The sequence below is a fragment of the Aythya fuligula genome, chromosome 2 (genome assembly GCF_009819795.1).
Source record: "Aythya fuligula isolate bAytFul2 chromosome 2, bAytFul2.pri, whole genome shotgun sequence".
Lineage (NCBI taxonomy): Eukaryota > Metazoa > Chordata > Aves > Anseriformes > Anatidae > Aythya > Aythya fuligula.
In genome coordinates this window covers 47,627,889-47,647,434 of record NC_045560.1, presented here as the reverse complement: position 1 = coordinate 47,647,434, position 19,546 = coordinate 47,627,889, and the positions used below count along the sequence as shown (strand labels likewise).

At 36.3% G+C, this 19,546-nt stretch overlaps 1 protein-coding gene across 2 annotated transcripts in view; it reads right to left on the bottom strand.

Moving 5' to 3' along the window:
- RECK (reversion inducing cysteine rich protein with kazal motifs) overlaps positions 1-19,546 on the bottom strand; it is a 56,071-nt gene that overhangs the window by 5,164 nt on the left and 31,361 nt on the right. For both annotated transcript variants that reach the window (XM_032181595.1, XM_032181594.1), the window contains 12 exons: positions 18,755-18,952; positions 16,224-16,491; positions 15,497-15,676; positions 14,294-14,506; positions 13,324-13,460; positions 11,564-11,704; positions 10,496-10,684; positions 8,831-8,953; positions 8,150-8,321; positions 5,118-5,310; positions 2,790-3,000; positions 1,344-1,417 (listed from right to left, as the gene is read on the bottom strand). In XM_032181595.1, the coding sequence (XP_032037486.1) occupies positions 1,344-1,417; positions 2,790-3,000; positions 5,118-5,310; positions 8,150-8,321; positions 8,831-8,953; positions 10,496-10,684; positions 11,564-11,704; positions 13,324-13,460; positions 14,294-14,506; positions 15,497-15,676; positions 16,224-16,491; positions 18,755-18,952 (2,099 nt within the window). The remainder of the gene's footprint in view (positions 1-1,343; positions 1,418-2,789; positions 3,001-5,117; positions 5,311-8,149; positions 8,322-8,830; positions 8,954-10,495; positions 10,685-11,563; positions 11,705-13,323; positions 13,461-14,293; positions 14,507-15,496; positions 15,677-16,223; positions 16,492-18,754; positions 18,953-19,546) is intronic.

The following is a 19,546-nucleotide window of genomic DNA, read 5'->3' as shown; positions in this document are numbered from 1 at the left end:
CATCAGCCTGATGTAACTCCATTTACCACAACCCTTCTAATTGGGCTTTGGCCGCACAAATTTTCACCCTACAAAAAGTGAACGGCATACCTGTAGTCCTTCCATATTGCCTGACTCTGCTTCCAGCAGCCATACACTTCGTTTTTATGCCTAAGCTCCACAAGAAGACCCCTGGTCAGCCCTGCTCCGTCTGCCTGACTTCCGGTATTTTGGAATTGCCTGTGCTTTTAAGAGGCAGTGCTTAAAGACTGACCAGCACTGATGGATACAAATTCCTTCAAAAGCAGCTTCCCAGGGGACCTTGCTAACTACTTCCCTGAGCAGCCTGAAGTCTGCTGTCCCCATATCCAGGGCTGAAGTTTTGGTGGCAGTTTTCCTCCTCTCACCAAAAATTTTATACTCAACCGCTTCATGGTCACTATGACCACAATTGCCACGTCGCCCACAAGACCCTCTCTTTTCTCTAGCAACAGATCTAGGAGGGCATCTTTCCTTGTTGGCTCCCTTAGCACCTCCACCACGAACTTATCATCGAGGTGCTTTAGGAAACTCCTAAAAAAGAAAAAAGCAACTAATATATACCTTCAAGATGCACAGTTGTCACAAACTCTATTTTGTTGCAATGTAGTGCTGAGAATCAAGTGTTGTGCTCTGTTCCATTTACTGAAGCATGAAAGCAAGGACCAACAGAGAAGTGTAATGCTTTTATACACCCAACAGTGGCGTTGGTCCTAGAATGTTTTGTTTAGTGATGGACAATCAACATCATAAGATTCAGACTAAACTGGAGGTTTTCAAATAGCAACAATGAAGAATGTGAGTATCTAACTTGCAGAAATGTTAAATTAAAAACCAACACTGTAGCTGAAGAACAGCAAAATCAGTGATAACTATCCAGATGATCCTGAAAAGTGTAAAAACAATCCAATATAAACATCAGACAATGTCAGAACTAAATATTTACTAATATTTACTAATATTAGTAAATAGTGAGCCAGCAGAATAATCTTAACGAAAAGGCCATAAATAACAAATATACACTGTATTGCTACCATGAAATAAATGCAGCTCCCTTAGCATGTCTTTACTGTAACAAGTCACTTATACTGCAAGGTTAAAAGGCTTGTTTGTGTCTACACCGATTTTATTTTGCTTTGCATTGTCATTCAATTTCTATATCTGAATGTTAAGAAATAAAAGGAAGTATAAACAGTGTAAAGGAAACAACAAATCATATACTATCTACTGAAAGGTAATTGCTTGTATAATGCATTATACAGAAAAGTATAAAGTAACTTTACTTTTCCATGTACCATTTAATGTAAGGAATGATTGAACTTTACCCTTGCAAAATTGTCCAGCTTGTCTTTGTCATATAATATCCTCAGCATTCCAGCACACAGTGGACAGCAGGCTCCTGTGTGATAAAAAAACAAATAAACCACAAAACAAAACAAACCCCCCACACCATAAAATTCCAGAAATAAAAGCAAACTGTCTTTTCACTTTACAGTGGGTAGAGCTCAAAAATTGAATACTGACAAAAATATCAAAACTACCAAAGCAAAGCAAGTCTTTCAGCTTGATAGCAAAATTGCACACTTTTTTTTTTTTTTAATGTTGAAAACATTTGCAATGCAAAACCAGCCACTTTTCAACACAGACACTTACTACTACTAAAGTGAAGCAGCACGATTAACTTTTATTTGTTTAAATATGATATGTTATTGTAAGCTAAAAACACTGGTACATTAAATATTGCAAGCCAAGGTTCTGTATGGATACATGCATGCATATGCGACCATAGTAGTGATGAATTTCAAAAGCGGAAATAGCTAGGATATAACAGAAGCAAAACTGCACATTGCAAACATCAATTTATGTGGCTGTACTATATTAGAACTTGGAATCTTTATATAAGAAGGGGGGAAGAAAACCCAGCTTTTCTATCAGATCTGTGTTTAACATGCAAGCATGTCATATTTCCCTTACTACCTTCCCTCACAATCTTGGAAACAAAAGGGCTAATACTTCAGCTTTCTGCCTACCCATAGTTTTATGTTTAATTCATACCCTCGGCTACATAATTCACATTCCTAGAATGACTTTCACAATATTAGACATAATACTAAAAGCACATGGGCCCTTTTTCAAACAAGTGATTGAGAAAAAAACACATGAAACTTTTTGAAAACTGACCTTTCCTTGCTGTGTGATTAGTTACTGACCATTTTGTTGAGAAGTATTCATAAAGACAATGAAAAAACATTTCAAAATAGCAGAACTGCAAAAACTATTCCCACTGTCTTCCTTTTTCACATTACTGTAAATATATCTTACTCTGTCTTCTAATTAAATAAAAGTTTTGTTATTCTGGGAACTTGACTTTGAAGACAATTTGGCATTCCAATGTGGTATTTGCACTGCCAATTCCGAAAAATTACTCATCCAATTCCCACTGACACTCTACCCTAGACACCACAGACCTCATTCATTTCTCCAAAACAGGTCCTATGAGGAAAGCTGCACACGTTTCTAAGGACTGAAGGAGAGTGATTCATAAAACCAAAAGCCTTTCCACTTTGGAATTACTCTGCTGAGTCCTGACACTGTCTTGTTCTAGCCTTAACTAAAGACCTCCACTTCATCCTTTCTCTTAGAGGTCTCAGAGTCAGCATGGAATACAGTACTTTACAGCATAAGTTTAGCTCCAAATATACACGTATTAATACATGTAGCCTGGAGACTCTCTCCTATCTGCAGTAAACTTCAACAATGAATCAACATACCTGGTGCAATGACTGGTTTGCAGGCAGTAGCGGAAAGCTGGGGACACTTAACAAAGGCACACTCCGTATGAAAGCTATAGTCTGAGAGCACACCTACAGCCTGACAATGTCCATGGTAGTCAACAGCCACACGGTCAGAATAGGCAGCGCAGACACTGCTGTAGGTTTCCCCATTATGTCCACATACAGGTTCTACTGATTTGCAAAATGGCTGAAATACATAGAAATGTTTTAAAGATTAGTTTGTTTGTGCTACAAACAAAAATAAAGAGCATTTTATAACACCAGGAAGAACAACGTTCATGGCAAAGTTCACTTGCTGATAATACTGTTAGTAAATCTAGAGTAAATTAACTGCCAGTTTATGTACAGGTATTAAATGTAGAGAATAAATACTTAAAGAATAATCTAAGCTGTATCTGAGAAATGTATAGTAAGACATGTTTTGGGGAAGATAAATTGTAGGGTCTGTTCTAATGCTTAAATAATACAACTAATTTCATTTAACTTATTAAATTATTTATTCATCTCAATGTGTTTTTGGAATTTACTGTGTGCGTGTGCATTTCTTACACATTATTTGAGAAGCTACATGTCTACATTTATTTCAGAAAAACAGGATCTATTACCAGATACCTCTGGCAAAAGTATTTATTGTTGACACCTTTCTAACTATAAAAAATACATTTATTTATTGTATCCACTTTCTTTCCCAAAACCATATCTAATGTGTCATTTGATTCAAATACACATAAAAATCATAGAAAAATGTAATTTTCTTCCTATCTTGCCTATGCAGATATATTTGTCCAACACATTCAAGAAGTCAAATGCCAACAAACTTACGCTTCTGAACATAAGAAGCAAATGGAATTGATGATTCTTCACAGACAAGGTATGAATATATTTTTGTTCAATTCTTGTGAAATTACACAGTTCATTCCATAATTTGCTAATCTCTAAATATTTTATTAAACTAATATTTCAAGCAAGTCACCATACCTCTATCATCACTGTGCATCCTCTCAAGTAGCAAGACAATTAGTTTCTTTTACATACTGAATTTAATAACAGGAATAATAGAAGACAAGTAAATGTGAGCACCACAAGCAGTTTCATGTCTTGCAGTCTTCTTCCCCATAAAAGAAAAATTGTAAAAGCAAAAACTTAAAGCTACCACTGTTAAAGACTTCCTGAACATGGATGCAGCTAGAAGTGCTGTAGGAAAAAACAGCTGTGTGATATCCTTCAATTCTTACTGTTCAAGAGCAGTATCTCATGAGGTATCTGATATGCTATGAGAACAATTATCTGTACTTAGTGAGGCTGCTGAAAAAGGGAAAAAAAAAGATGACAGAAAGACAAAGGCAGAAACTTGAAGTGGACAAAAAGTGTATTTATTACCCAGAAAAACCCCGAACAAGGGTTCTGTACTTCTACGAACATTCATCAGTTGAGACCAAGAGAATGTCTCAAATTCGTCCTCATTATTTGAGAAAAATCCGGAAATGACCAGCCCATCAATGGTAAAGCCAGTGACTTTGAAAACAGTAGCTCCTAGCTTGTCTGTAGAGTGATAGAAACAGCCTGTCTACCAATGCTGTAGGGAATGGTGGGATGGAAGAACTAACCTAATCCTAGTCCTTCTGAGGGATTAATATGAAGGCCAATACAATCCAGACTATCTAAAGAAAATACTATAGTCTGCTTAGTCTCAAAAAATTTTAAGAGTGTTGTGAACAATGAAATTGCTAAAGGAAGAATGCAATCAAACAAAATGCTAAAGACTTGCTAGAGAAAGCCTACTGCTGACAAGATAGCAGCAACTCCGAGCCTCTAACTCCACTATTTAAGCAGATAAAAGGGGAATTTAACATGCAAGTCAAATTGTCCTGACATTTTCTGAAGAAATTCAATTTACTGTAATGGAGAAATAAACAAGCATTAATTTTCATTTACAGAAAGTTCAAATTGGTGAAAATTGGTGTTACTAGCCAAGGAACTGCTTTAATTAAAGCTTGCATTGAGGTATGCTTGCAGTAGTAGTGAAAAATATAGGAAGACTTAATACAAATATCAGAGTATTTCCCCCAGGAAAGCAGAAGCAAAGGTTTTGTTTGGTTTTGAGACATTTGTTAACTAAAGCAAAGAAACAGTTGACAAAATCCTGAATACCATTTTGTGCAGAGTATTTTTTATTCTAGTTGAAATTACAGTTCTAAAGGACTACAGTCTACGAATATGTTTGGTAAACTACAAAAACAGAATATTGCAAAGTGGAACATTAAAAAACAAAGAAGATTTAATATTGCTAGAACCACTTCCTACCTGGCACGGTCCTCGATATGCTAAAGTTTTTCCTTTTTGGTACAAAGTACACAAGTTACTGTATTCCACATTGTCTGTGTCGCAAACAGGATCCCGTGTCTGGTCACAATTTAATTGCCTTGGCACACATTCATGCTGGCTACATTTGAACTTTCCAAAACTTGTCAAGCAAACTTGTTTCTTTGGTATGCACCTGCATAAAGTCATAATAATTTCATGTCATTGTAAAAAAAAAAAACAACCAACCAACCAAAAAAACCTCTCAAAATAGTCAGAAAAAAACAACAGTGAAATCTTTTCCAGTGCTTTATAGAGCACTGGTTCAGCAGAACTGAAGGAAATGCATGTGACAAAACATTCTGATTAGACAATTTAGACAACTACAAGTTCATTACAAACCTGGAACTTGTTCACACCACATTTAGTCAATGTATGTGCACACAGCTTTAGGTTCCATAAAAATTAATCTTTTACCAAGTATTTTACAGAATCACAGAATTTCTAGGTTGGAAGAGACCTCAAGATCATCGAGTCCAACCTCTGACCTAACGCTAACAGTCCCCACTAAACCATATCCCTAAGCTCTACATCTAAACGTCTTTTGAAGACTTCCAGGGATGGTGACTCCACCACTTCCCTGGGCAGCCTGTTCCAGTGCCTCACAACCCTTTCAGTGAAGAAGTTCTTCCTAACATCTAACCTAAAACTCCCCTGGCTCAACTTAAGCCCATTCCCCCTCGTGCTGTCACCAGGCAGGTGGGAGAACAGGCCAACCCCCACCTCGCTACAGCCTCCCTTGAGGTACCTAAAAAGAGCGATAAGGTCACCCCTGAGCCTCCTCTTCTCCAGGCTGAACAAGCCCAGCTCCCTCAGCCGCTCCTCGTAGGACTTGTTCTCCAGGCCCCTCACCAGCTTCGTCGCCCTTCTCTGTACCCGCTCAAGCACCTCCATGTCCTTCTTGTAGCGAGGGGCCCAAAACTGAACACAGTACTCGAGGTGCGGCCTCACCAGAGCTGAGTACAGGGGGACAATCACCTCCCTAGCCCTGCTGGTCACACTGTTCCTGATACAAGCCAGGATGCCGTTGGCCTTCTTGGCCACCTGAGCACACTGCTGGCTCATATTCAGCTGACTATCCACCATCACTCCCAGGTCCTTCTCTGCCTGGCAGCTCTCCAACCACTCATCTTCCAGCCTGTAGCTCTGCTTGGGGTTATTGCGCCCCAGGTGCAGGACCTGGCACTTGGCCTTGTTGAACTTCATGCAGTTAAATCCATACTGAGTATGGATTTCTGAAAAAGTCTTGAATAAACTTCTTACCTACTCTCAAGCTTCACTTTTAAAACATGTATTTAAGGAAAACTAGGTAAAACACCAAAACTTGCAATGAATTGCAAATGAAAATGATTACATTATAGAGGTAGAGCCCAACCCTCTCTTGAGAGAGTAATGAAAACACGACTTAAAAGATTATTAGGATTCAATTACAAATATCTAATTGTATTTTAGCTTTGTAGGTTCAGTGCATTATATCACATCTGATCTTGGGAATGACTTAAAAGAAACAGAAAAATCCAGTACTAACATAGTTTCCTTTTTGGCCTGTCACCCTTCTCAAGCATTCATAGAACTGAAGATCAAAAACCATCAGAAGTACTTTTCTTTTTATATTAAACGTGTACCTCCCACGGTCTTATCTCCAAAGCATTTGCCGTACGTCCTGCAAGACATCCCTCTACTAAAGAGATGACAGCCAACAGAATTTGAAGAATAGACTGATGAAAGGTCAAATGACTTTCTGACTATCTCCTTTTTCCTACAAATTACAATAATCACGTAAAATATGTCCTTAATCTGAGTGTTGCTGTATTATGCATTACACATTTTCATTTTACATGTATATGAGGAAAGACTCAAATTCTGAGATTTAAATGCTTTAAAAATAGAAGTGGAATGTAAGATTTTAAACATATTCTAAGCACTTCAGTTTTAAAATGAGCTTTTACACATTTAGTTTATGCTACAATGTCAAACTGACCCAGAATAATCTATCATGTACAGTCTTTAATGAAACAACAAGTTGAGGTTCTAAGCATAACGATTATTCTGTAAATCTGGAAAGTCTTTCAATACCTGCAAAATTAAAAATATAGAAGTCAAAGAATATATACCAACAATGCAGCTTAAAGATTGATAGTTTTCAATGCTTCAGCTACAATTACAGCTGCAAAACTATTTTGTTTTCTCTGAAGTTTTCTGCATCAAGGCATTTAAATGGGCAGGAAAAAAAAACCTGTAATTAGTTTTCATGAAAGCACAGTATTACACAACTTCTTATGGTGGCTTTCTTTCCAAACAGAACATGTACAAATTCAAAGAGACTGAAGTATTACACAACACTAAGAAAACTGAAAACAGAGACCAACATTAAAAGCCGCAGACATTGATTTCCGTAAGAAAGGTCTGACTTTCTTGTGTTAGTAGTATAGACCAAAGTTTTGTTTTAATGTTTCACTGCACAGACATGGCTTTAACAAGATACCAATATGATTACGTAAGAGTAACTTAAGTCTTCCAGAGTGCTAAATATTTTCCCATTTCAGAAATAAAAAGCACAGATTACTGATGGAATAAGTAAGCCTGAATCCAAATATTCAATTCAAGTGATTTTGTTTTTTGGTAAATTCTGGAAGAAAAGCATGAAACAAATTAGTAAAATGTCCAATTATTTATTGCTTTTTCAACAAAATTTGATTCTCCCATTTTTGAAACTATACATCAGTTCTGTTTTCTTGCTAGAACTGAGATCTGCATAATGAACTTTAATGATACAGTGCTAACTAAACAGAACCCAAAATTGGCAGTTATTACAGTCCATTACTATGATAAATAAAAAGTAGCTACTTCAAATAGTTCTTCTTATTGGAGTATTCTAAAGTACAATGAACTATACAATTCATTCACCAAGGAAAAAAGTATATTTGCTTTATGAGTAGATGTCAAAGAAAAGCTTAAAAACATTCTGCTTTTACCTTTGATTTTTATTACAAGGATTAGGGTTACAAGGATCCTTGGAAATACATGATCCAAATTCAAATTGATTGTCTTGGAGACCAACGCATCGAGCTATACATGCACTTGGATAGGTGCGCCCATTTTGACCGCATACCGGTACGAACTGATCTACACAGTTACATGGTAAACCTGAAAAAGTAACACATAAAAGAGGAGTTTGGTGCACACTTATTTTCTCTGACAAGATAAACAAGAGGTCACTAAGCCATCTTAGTCACGCAGCAAATGTGAAGATATACCAGATCTTGAAACTGGTACCTCCCTCCTGTAAATAAGCAATACTGTAGATACTGTAGCACATACACATTTATAGGTAGTAGGAAGGGAAGTCTGTGCCCTGCCTCCTTGCTGATTCTACTCAGTTTTCTGTGTTTCCTCCCCTTCCCCCCAAACTCCTTGTCTCTCATTCCCAGTGGCATTACCTTGTCTCTACTTATTTCCACAGACTACCTGAGGTTTAATTTTCCAGTACTGATTTTTTTTTTCAAAGGCATGCATTTTTTCTTAAGTGCAGGATGAACATTAGAAAAGAACATATTCATAACAAATTATCTCCATGAATACTGTAGAAAGAATTTAGAAGCTAAACTTCATTCTAAGAATAATAACCTTACAGTTTCTGTAGTTTGGAAAGTTACCTGTAAACTTCCTACGTTCGTCTTCTGAACTATGTTCAGTTAGGCACTGACGAGTAGAACATATCAAGTTTCCAGCAAAACATGAACAGACATTACAATCTATATTAAAGGATGTTCCATGACCTTAAAATAAATAAGTAAATGTGTACAATTAATACAAATATATCAGAAGACTATGCGGTCTTCTGCATAATACATACTCAGATGTATTATACAAATACTACTATTTTCATTATTTTTCCCTTAATTTCCCTTATTCAGTTTCTTTTACAACTGCAACTTCTATCTTTTGTGTATACCTCTATCCTTGGTGTGTACTTTCTGTCAAGAAGTTGAAAGTGCTAATGCTTCATTGTTTTTGTCATTCATTATGTCTTTGTTGTTTTGCAAAAATCCATTACAGCCTTAATTTCAGACTCAGCAAACAGTTAAAGTTTAAGCTTTGTCCAAAGCAGGGAACAAAAAAGGTTCTAGCAAAGCCAAACAGAAACCCAGTAGAAGCATTAAGTACAGGAATACACAAATACAGCGGTGTGTGCTGACCCACTGGCTTTCAGAAAGGAGCCTTTAACAATGCAACTACTAACACCACCAGAGCTGCTTTTTAAGGATAGAGCACTCTGCCTGATTTCTGCAGCTTTTAAATCACTAACTTTCTAACACCTTAATCTAAGAAACAAACACTAAACTTAGGGATTTTTTCTTGAATTTAGAAATTCCAGTTTGGTTTTGTGAACTGTTCGTATGACTGCCCTTCACTGCCTTGTATGTCTTATACAAAATCACTCATATTAATGACTGCCAGTTTATCCATAACGAGGTCACTTATTAAAGACTACTAGCAAACACATAGCTCTTCAGGAAAGCATAGAAGTAACTGTGCCCTACAAAATACGACATTTTGTTATAATCTCTATTCTGAAGGTTCAGTTGAATTATTAGAATTTTTGTAAAATACTAGAGGGGCACAAGTAAAATCCTCAGCATTGAGCAATCTGGAAGAGGTACTCCTAGACAAATGGCAGCTGACCAAATGGGGATGGAAGAGGAAAGCCTCTGTAGCACAAAAAGCTGTTTAAACCACAGAAACAGCCAAGAAAGAAGGAATTTGTCAGCAGTTTGCAAAAAAAAGTTTCCAAGATATTTTTCAGTTGATTTACACATAAAATATCACTGATTTTGCAACTGAGTGACTTACACTATGCTTAAATCTCAGAAATACAGCATGTTTAGAACAAATACTGTTGTTTCACTTTTCTTGCTTCATCCCTGCTGCCTACTGCCTCGCCTCGAGCCTTCCTCAGTCCCCAGAGCTCTCCAAAGTTAACTTCTGCTCTCAGAAAAGAAGCTAGGTATTATCAAATACCATAAAACACAGAGCATGTGAGCCAAGTCAGCGACCTTTTTGCTGAAAAATGGCATACTAAGAACAAGCTTTACATAGGACTTTCATTAGTTTAGACAGATGTTGTTAGGTATTGATTTAAATAATCCATCCGTCCAGCATATAAAAGAATTAAGCAAGTATTATAGGGATACAGACATTAACTTGTATTTTCTGACAAACTCTGCATTCATGTTCTCTGGATCATCATATGCACCCCAGATTTCATTGCTTAAAGAACAGGAGCTGTATAAAGATATAATAATTGTTCTGAAACTTACTTTTTCTTTGTCCTCCAACAATGCATGATTTTTGGAGGTCAACACAATGCATTTCCATGCAGTTTTCTAGCAATCCACTGTGTCCACAGGTACAAATCTTGTAACAACCAGCATCACCAGCTGACGATGGAACCTGAATAAGCGTACCTTGACGGACAATAAAATCCGAGGCTTCTCCCAGTTTGCAGCCTAGGTACAAAGAGAACTTTAAGTTCATATTTAGTAAATACTTCGTCAAGTGCCACTTGAAAAAAGGAGAGGCAGATAAAAGTTATATGCCATGTCACTTGCTTCTCAAGCCCTGAGCCTCGGCATTCCGAATCCAGTGAAGTAAGAGGTTGTAGTAACAGTGAAGAGCTCATAATAGACAGTTCGGGTGTTAATTTACTTAGTTACTGAACTGGTTACTTGTGAGCTACCAGACAGAGTTTGAGAAGTTGTTCTGGCCTATGAAGAGGGATTTGGAACAACTACACCTAAGAAACTGTATCTTGAACATTAATACAATTCCAGAAGTGCTGCCAATGCAAACGTGCATCCTTGATCTCCTTGCATTTGATCACACTCTCAGAGCTCTCAGAACGTCCTCCCAAGACTGACATCCTAATTTTCATTAATTTCAAGGCAGGCAATTCAAGAACATTGTGTCCGTTTGTTTCACCAATAAGGAAAATTATGCAGATATGGCTAATAAGATGTGGAAATACAGGGCAATACATGCCATTGTGCCCTCAGGCGCAGCAAGCTGCACTGTGTTTTCAGTACTTCATGGTTGTAATTTTAAATAGCAGGCAGGACTCTTAGAGACCACGTCTGGACATTTATTTCTTCTGAAGTAAAATAAGTAATATACCTTCTAATAATACAGCACGTTTCAGTCAACAATAAAAATAAGAACATACGAATAAACGAAAAGAGCTACAAGGCAGGCTACAGGTTTTGAAAAGACAAGATAATGTTGATAATAGTTTTTGGGGAATATCAGCAATTTATTCTAAAGCTTTCATCAAAATTTCAGTAACATTTTTATTACCAATATTCAGGCAAACAGAAATTCAAATCCCTTACCTGGTACACACAGATACGGAAGACACAATTCTCCAGACTGACATCCTTTTCTATTTACTTCACATAACTGATTAGCTGCACATGGATTTGGATTACATGGATGCGTAACATCTTCTACAACGTTTCCTAAGGAACTTGGGCCTGAAAACAGAACATGCAATATATATAATGATTTAAATGAGGTTTATTTCTCAGGAAAGCAAGGCATTTCTTATGTTCTGTAAAATCCTATTTTTGAAAACTCAGTGAAATATTTTTTATTTTTAATTATACTTTTAAAACCTTGACATGACAAGTTAGTTTGTAAACTTCCTTAAAAAGTTTAGTACTCAGTCCTGGAAACACTGACCAAAGTGTTTTTTCATAAACAAAATTTATTTCCCCATCTTGTTTTCCCAAGAGTTTCTTATACATGACAAAAATACAATATGACAATGACCAGTAGTCTAATCAAGAAAAGTGTTACAGTCAATAATCAAGAAACTGTAGGTCTGGAGTAGACTTGATGTTTAACCAACTTTGGTATCATTGATGGAGTTTTGTTCTGTTTTCCCTTTAACTCAGTAGCAATATTCTCCTGTTACAAGATTAAAGAAAGGAAAGACAACATGGAAATGAAGCAGCTAGATGGAAAGAACCACCCAAAGCTTTAATATGTTGCCTCTCTGGGAACAATATGCATACGCTGAGGCACACTTTCAGTTGAAGCTTTAAACAAAATTTCATTATTTTCAAAGTTCATGGGATTCTAAGCAGGAAATAACAAAATTCAATCTGGAAGGTCTAAAATTTATAGATCCTGTAACAATAAAAAAGTTTAAGTCCTACAGATATAAGTATGTAATATGAATCAGTAAAAGGGAAGAGCAGATTTGGAAAAGAATGTAAAAGATGCATTTAATAAAATCTAGAACTAAGATAAAATTTTACTAATACATTTGTATGCCATGTTGAGGACTAACATGCCTACTAAGCTCATGTTCTGTTACCCCATTAGCTAATGTATTTTTTGTTTATTCTAATTGCACAGTTAAAGAACATTAACACAGTTTATATATCAGAAAAAAAAGCATAACATTGTACATCCACAATTTATGTTCAAAATTATGCTATGGTTTAAGTGATATTTATTTGATATCAGTCCTCCCAAGCATTGTCCACCTTTTCTTCTGTAAATAAATGGTGCTGGTGGTTTTATTATTGCTCAGTACCTTTTTGTCAAGTGAGATCATAGAATGGCTTGGGTTGGACAGGACCTTAAAGATCATCCAGTTCCAACTCCCTCGCCATAGGCAAAGTTGCCACCCACTAGACCGGGTTGCCCATGGCCCCATCCAACCTGGTCTTGAACACCTCCAGAAGGAGCAACCACAGCTTCTCTGGCCAACCTGTGCCCAGAGAAAACCTCTGAGTGAAAAATTTCCTCCTAACATCTAACCTAAATCTCCCCTCTTTTAGTTTAAACTTTGTTTTGTGCCAGCTGTGGCTGGCACAGAGCAGTCGGTAAGTTCCTCCCATGTAGCCCCTGCAGCCTCCACTGCTACTAAAAACCTTGCCACATGAAGTATGAAGTACAAGAAGTAATAAATGCAATAAGCTACGGCAATTTGAACAACACAATTTTCTCTAATATACTAAATAAATAATGTTTCATATTTAATACAGTTTTATTTGAAAATAGTAACAAAAATATTAAAACTAACAGTAAGTGTTCAATGTATCTTGGTCTAGTTTTGTCGCCTACATATGTTGATACTTACTCAGGTATGTATCCAAAGGGATACAGTTCTCCAAGTCATCTGTTGGAGATAAGAGCTCACAAATACTTTCAGCTGAGTGGCCTTCAGGGAACTTATTATGATCTCCACATTTCTTCAGTATTTCCACGCAATCTGATCTTCAGATAAATAAACAAACAGAACTTCATGAACATCACTTGAAAAAAAAAAGGTCTTATATTAATATTCTTCCCTTTCTCAAATCCACACCTTTCCTCTACTGCCTCAAAAGAGATGGATATTATATATATATATTTTATATATATATATATATATATATATCACACACATATCTGGTTGGATATGTGTGTGATTTTTAAATACATACATATACGTGCATATATATATATATATATGCATATATATCCCTGCATGTAAAGAGTAGCAGAGGTAGGAACAAAATTGCAATACAAAGACAGGAACTATTTTTTACACTAAACTTTACTTACTTTGGGTTTGGTGATTTTTGTTTCTATGGCTTCTTATGCATGTATCTTTCAAGCATTTCCTTGATTTAACATTTAATACAGATTAAACGTGTATCTCTCTACCCATACCTAATTAATTGGTCTGTTTTCTACCCGATCATTTATTTCAAAATTTATTTTTTCTTTAAAGCAAACTTTATGATTTTCAGAGCCTTCTGTCAGTTAAAAGCAACAATGGGTCCAAAAGCCGAAAAAGAAGAGAGTTTTATAGCCAACACAGAGTCAAAAAAAAAAAAAATCAACTTCACAATGGAAGCGCATATATCCATGTCATTAGCAGGCAAGCATCTTTCCTTTACAGTGATGGAAATTCAAGCAACAGCAACTATGCAAGCTCACGTTCTTTCCCAGCTTGCTTTGCCATGTCTGCCTAATATAAGTCATACACAGTCCAACAGCAGCTTTTCAGTTCTCATTAAAATCCTTAGCAGAACCTCTCGACTGCTTTTTTCCATGGTACTTACTTGCAGATAATACTTCCTCTAGATTTGCTGTGGCAAGGTTTAATTTGAAGTGAGCAGGCAATCGCCTTCCACATTTCTGGTTGGCATTTTTTAATATCAAGAACAGGAATATTTATAAATGGCATCTTAATACTCCCTTTTTCCCAAAGCTTCATGTCATTCATGGCTCCCTGGTCTGACTGTGTATTACAGCTCCTAAAAAGTTCTGTTGGTCTTAAAAGAAGAAGTTAAAATATAGCATGTATTTAAGAGGAAAACAAACAAACTCCACATATTTTAGCTTTCACCATATGAATTCTACAACCTTGATATCGCTTCCCTTTTCTGTCAAAAAAGACATGAATCCCTTACACAGTTAAGCATGACCAAAATCAGTTTCAATTTTATCTTTAAGGAAAGTAAGTTCTTTAAGGCTCAAGGCTGAAATACCATTTTCAACTCTCTCTTAGATCAAATATCATTTAAGCTTTTCATACCTGAAGAAAGTTGACTTAAAAGCAAATATTTTGAACATTCTGAAAATCTGTATGAATGTTTCTTGGTGAATCACGAATGCAAGTTGATTTATCATTTATTTTTGCCCAGGCAGCATCTATCACATATATACTTTACTATTGAGAATACAGTGGCATGTCTGTTAGGTATTTCAAAGAAATCCAGAGATCCCTAAAAGCTAGCTGATAAAATATTAAATGTACATTTGAAACTCAAACACTGTTTAGCTCGTAACCTTGCAATTACAAATTCAGACAACACTTCTAAATTACGCATTTTCCTCCACAGAGTATAAGAAAAACAGAAACATCTCTAAAACAAAAAAAAAAAAAAGGAAGACATATGAACCCTCTCAGGAAAATGTTAGCAAGTAACATGTAAATTCAACAAGTATTTTTACCTTATTTATAATATATAACATTGCAGCAATTATGACTTATTAATATGTGAAGACAGAGGAATATACTAGCAACATATGATGACATTTTACACGTTCATGAGTTAGCTTTTATTTTAATAAGTTCTGTAATGTTGGTTGTTAACTATAATTCCAAAAGTTTATTCTATAGGAAAATGATTTCTTTTTTAAATTATCTGAAAAAATATCAGAAAGACAGCTATATACAATTTCAAAACAAGACTGAAAAAAAAAAATTTAATCAAAGCACAGAAATTCCTTTTATAAAACACTCAGTGTCTCTCTCTTACCTGTTATTAAAATTGGTGCAGTAGGTAAGATTTCTACATCCCAGCTGGCAAGGTTCACGTACATCTGCTAAACAGGTGAGCATGGAAACTTCAACTGCATTATACTCACAAAAGCGATCAAATTCTTGCCAACTCTGTGAATTGCCCCAGCTTGTGCTATAAAGTTTAGTGCAGAGCTCTCTGAAAAAAATATGTAAGAAAAAAAAAATCAAATGAAAAAAGTAGCTGTTGCTCAGCTATAGCAGAGTCTCTTTCAGATCTCAACAGTCTACACTCACTGTGGAAATGTATTAGTGCCCACAAAGTCTGCAGGAGTTTCCAAATGCTGTGCTCAAAGTAAACAGCTACTTTCCACTGTTTTCTAAATTTTCCAGTTTTGCTTAAGAATGCTAGCAAATCTTTAAACTAGTAAGACTGAAAAACTTCTGAATATAAAACTGTAATATCCAACATAAATATGCTGCCAGAATTTAAAGAAATCCTGAACTAATGACATGTAATAAATCATGTTGACACAACAATGAACAACTAATCTCACCCTTCAACTTAGATCACACCTACTCCCACTACAGATACACCCACCAAATTACCTAAATCTGTTTCCTTTCTAAGAACTCACAGAACCCATTTCACACATACTCACACAGTAGGATTTGGGCAAAGGACTGACATGAAACAACTTCAGAAACATTTTCACAATTGGAAAGAAAGGTAGAAAGATACTGACCTACATGTGGAAGAGTTTGCTTTAGAACAACAATGGAGCTTAGCTCCATCAAGACCTGTTGAAGGTGGAGGGTGCACAGTGACTCCTGGGTGAACAGATCTTGAACTCTCAAGAAAACATTGCCAAAGTGGATCCTGAGGAAGAGGCATTGTTTTGCAGCCTTCTATAAGTCCATCAACAATTTCAAGCTCTGTTTTCATTGACATTAGAATTCTTTTACAAGCAGTCTGACAAGCATAGTCTTCTGCTCTATCACAGCAATACAAACCTGTTGAAGAATTAAAAACTGTTATTTCTCAAGCATATAACCACCAGGATACACTACATAATAAACTTCAGAGAAAAAATGTTACATTTACAGAGAATTTTTTTTTTTTTAATAATAAAGTTTTTGGTGAAATGAGAAAAAACGGTCAGCAGAGTTGTTAGCCTGGATTTTAAGAGAGCAAACTTCAAGCCACTCACAGAGTCAGTTAGCAGGGTCCCCTGGGAACCTGCTTTTGAAGGCTTAGGGGTCCATGAGAGCTGGTCGCTTTTTAAGAACCACCATCTAAAAAGGCAGGAGCAGGCAATTCCAGTGCATTGCAAGTGAAGCAAGCGGGGCATTAGACAAGCTGAACAGGGAACTCACAGAACTTGAGCAGAAAAAGAATATGATCTTTCTAAGCAAGGCCAGGCAACACAGGAAGGTTACAAAGCTGCAGTTCACACTTGCAGGAAGAAAACACGAACAACCAAAGCTCAACTAGAGTTAAAATTGGCCAGTGTTATTTCAGATAACAAAAAAGGTTGTTTAAGTATGCTAATAGCAAGAGGAGGTTTATGGAAAACATTGAACCATTACTCGATGAAGATACTCACTTGACAAATATGGATGATGAAAAAGCAAAGGCATTTAATGCCTTCTTTGCTTCAGTCTTTAATATCAATGATAGGCCCTTGGGTTGCCCAGTCCTCTGAGTTGGAGGACTGTAACTGAAGGAGCATAAACTTTCCATTTGTGGACACCAAAACTGTAAGGAACCAGTTGTACCAGTTGAATATTTTTAGGTCCACTGGGCCTAATGGGTTTCATCCTGTAGTACTAAGGAAGTTAGCCAATGTTATGGCTGGATCCCTGTCAACAATTTACCAAAGATCTTGGGATTCTGAGGAAGTCTCCACTGTCTGGAAACTAGCCAACATCACCCCAGTTTACAAGAAGGGCTTGAGAAAAGATCCTGGAAATTATAGACCTGTTTAACTTCAGTACCTGGAAAAGTTATGGAGAAGATTATGCTGCGTGTCACTGAAAAGTACTTAAAGGATAATGGAATCAGCAGGCCCAGTCAACATGGGTTCACGAACAGAAAGTTCTGCCTCACTAACTTGATATTCTTCCAGGATAAGATCATTCACACAGTAGACAAAAGTAAGATGGTAGATAATAGTTTTAGTAGGGCTTTTGGTACTGTCCCTCACAGTGTCCTTCTGGAGGAATTGTCCAACTGTAAGATCAAGGGGCTCATGCTACATGGGGTGATGAACTGGTAGAGCTCAGATTGAATGGGGCTATATCTGGTTGGCAGCCAGTCACTACTGGTGTTCCCCAAGGCTCAGTCTTGGGTCCAGTTTTGTTCAGCGCTTTCTATCAGTCATATAGATGCAGGAGTTGAATTTTTGCTGGTGATGCTAAAATGGGAGGTGCTGTTGAAAACTTGCCAACAGCCAGCTGGTCAAAACAGGTGATCTGTATTTAGCATTGGTGTAGCTTCACCCTGTATACTGTGTGCAGTTCTGAGCTCCACAATATAAAAGGATATCAAGATACATTAAAGTGGCCAGAGAAGGGCAAAAAGCTGGTAAAAGAGCTGAAAGAAGTCCTACGAAGAGCGTCTGAGGACACTGGGTTTAAGCTTGGAGAAAAGTAGGTTGAAGGATGACCTGATTGCCCTCTACACCTTCCTGAGGAGGGGAAATAGAAAGGGAAGTGTTCATGTTTTCTCCCTGGTATCAAGTGACAAAATCTGTGGTAATGGCTCAAATCTGCAGCTTGAGAGGTTCAGACTACACAATAGGAAAAACTTATTTACAGTAGCCAGACACTGACACTGGAACAGGATTCCTACAGAAATGTTTGATGACCTGTGCCTGTCCGTGTTGAAGAGGCATTTAGAGAATGCTAATAATGATAGTCTTCAATTTTGGGTCAGCCCCACAGTAGTCTGATGATCTCTGTAGGTGCCTTTGAACTGAAACTATTTTATATTCTATTCTATTTCAAATAACATCACTTCTTTGAAATGCAAACAGAATCAACTCTGAATGGAACCGACACGTAGAATTAAAAAAAAAAAAAAAAAGAAATTGAAAAATTAGTAATGTACCTACAAACAAAAGTTATTGCATAAATTCATATATTTACATTACATAGAAATGTATCAATACAGTTTATATAATAAACATATAATATATAACAATTTATATTAAAAATATACAATCCTCAAACTTTTAAAGAAAATTTTCAGAAAATAAAACATTTTTATACTTACTATCTGTAGGATTTCTCATTGGATATGACTGGGTATAGTTGTTCACACAGTGTATTAGCTGAGGGCTAATAGTTGCACAATAATTTTCAACTGCTTTTATTTGTGAAGGACCAGGAGATGAGTCTGTCCGAAAAATTGCTTGACAATACTCCCGACAGTTTGTATGATGACCTGCATAACTGCAACAGACTGACCCCACTGGGGAAACAAACAAACAAACAAAAATCTATGGTTTCCTACACAGATGAATAAATTAGTGAGCATGTCTGTAACCCACACAACGATGCTCAAGATATTACTGGAGGAGAAAACAACAAAACAAAACAAAAACATAAAAGACCAATTTCTCCTAAACTCCATTAAAATAATCTGTTTACAGAATGAGTGGAAATATCTGTAACTAGCCAAAGCATCTTTTTCTGGTTTAGCTAGAGAAAAAAGCCCCTAAATACATCTCAGATTCAAGTTCAAGTCACAAACAAGCCAGCTGAATTTTATCTTCAGATGTTTTCTTCTTATTTAAAGTAACTAGTTTTGTCTTATAATTGAATTAGTAGACAAATACCAATGGTAAACAAATAAATATGAAAGCAGTATCCCAAAATCCATTTCAAGAAAAAAAAAAAAAAGATTAAATCACTGTGATTCATACATTTTTGCCGTGTTATTAAATACAGTGTTCTTGAGAAATACTACTACTGAAATTAATTCTGAGACACTGAATTCTTTATGCCCTGATATTTCATTTTCTATAGACAGGCAACAGGACACTTGTATGGTGCAAGATTTCAC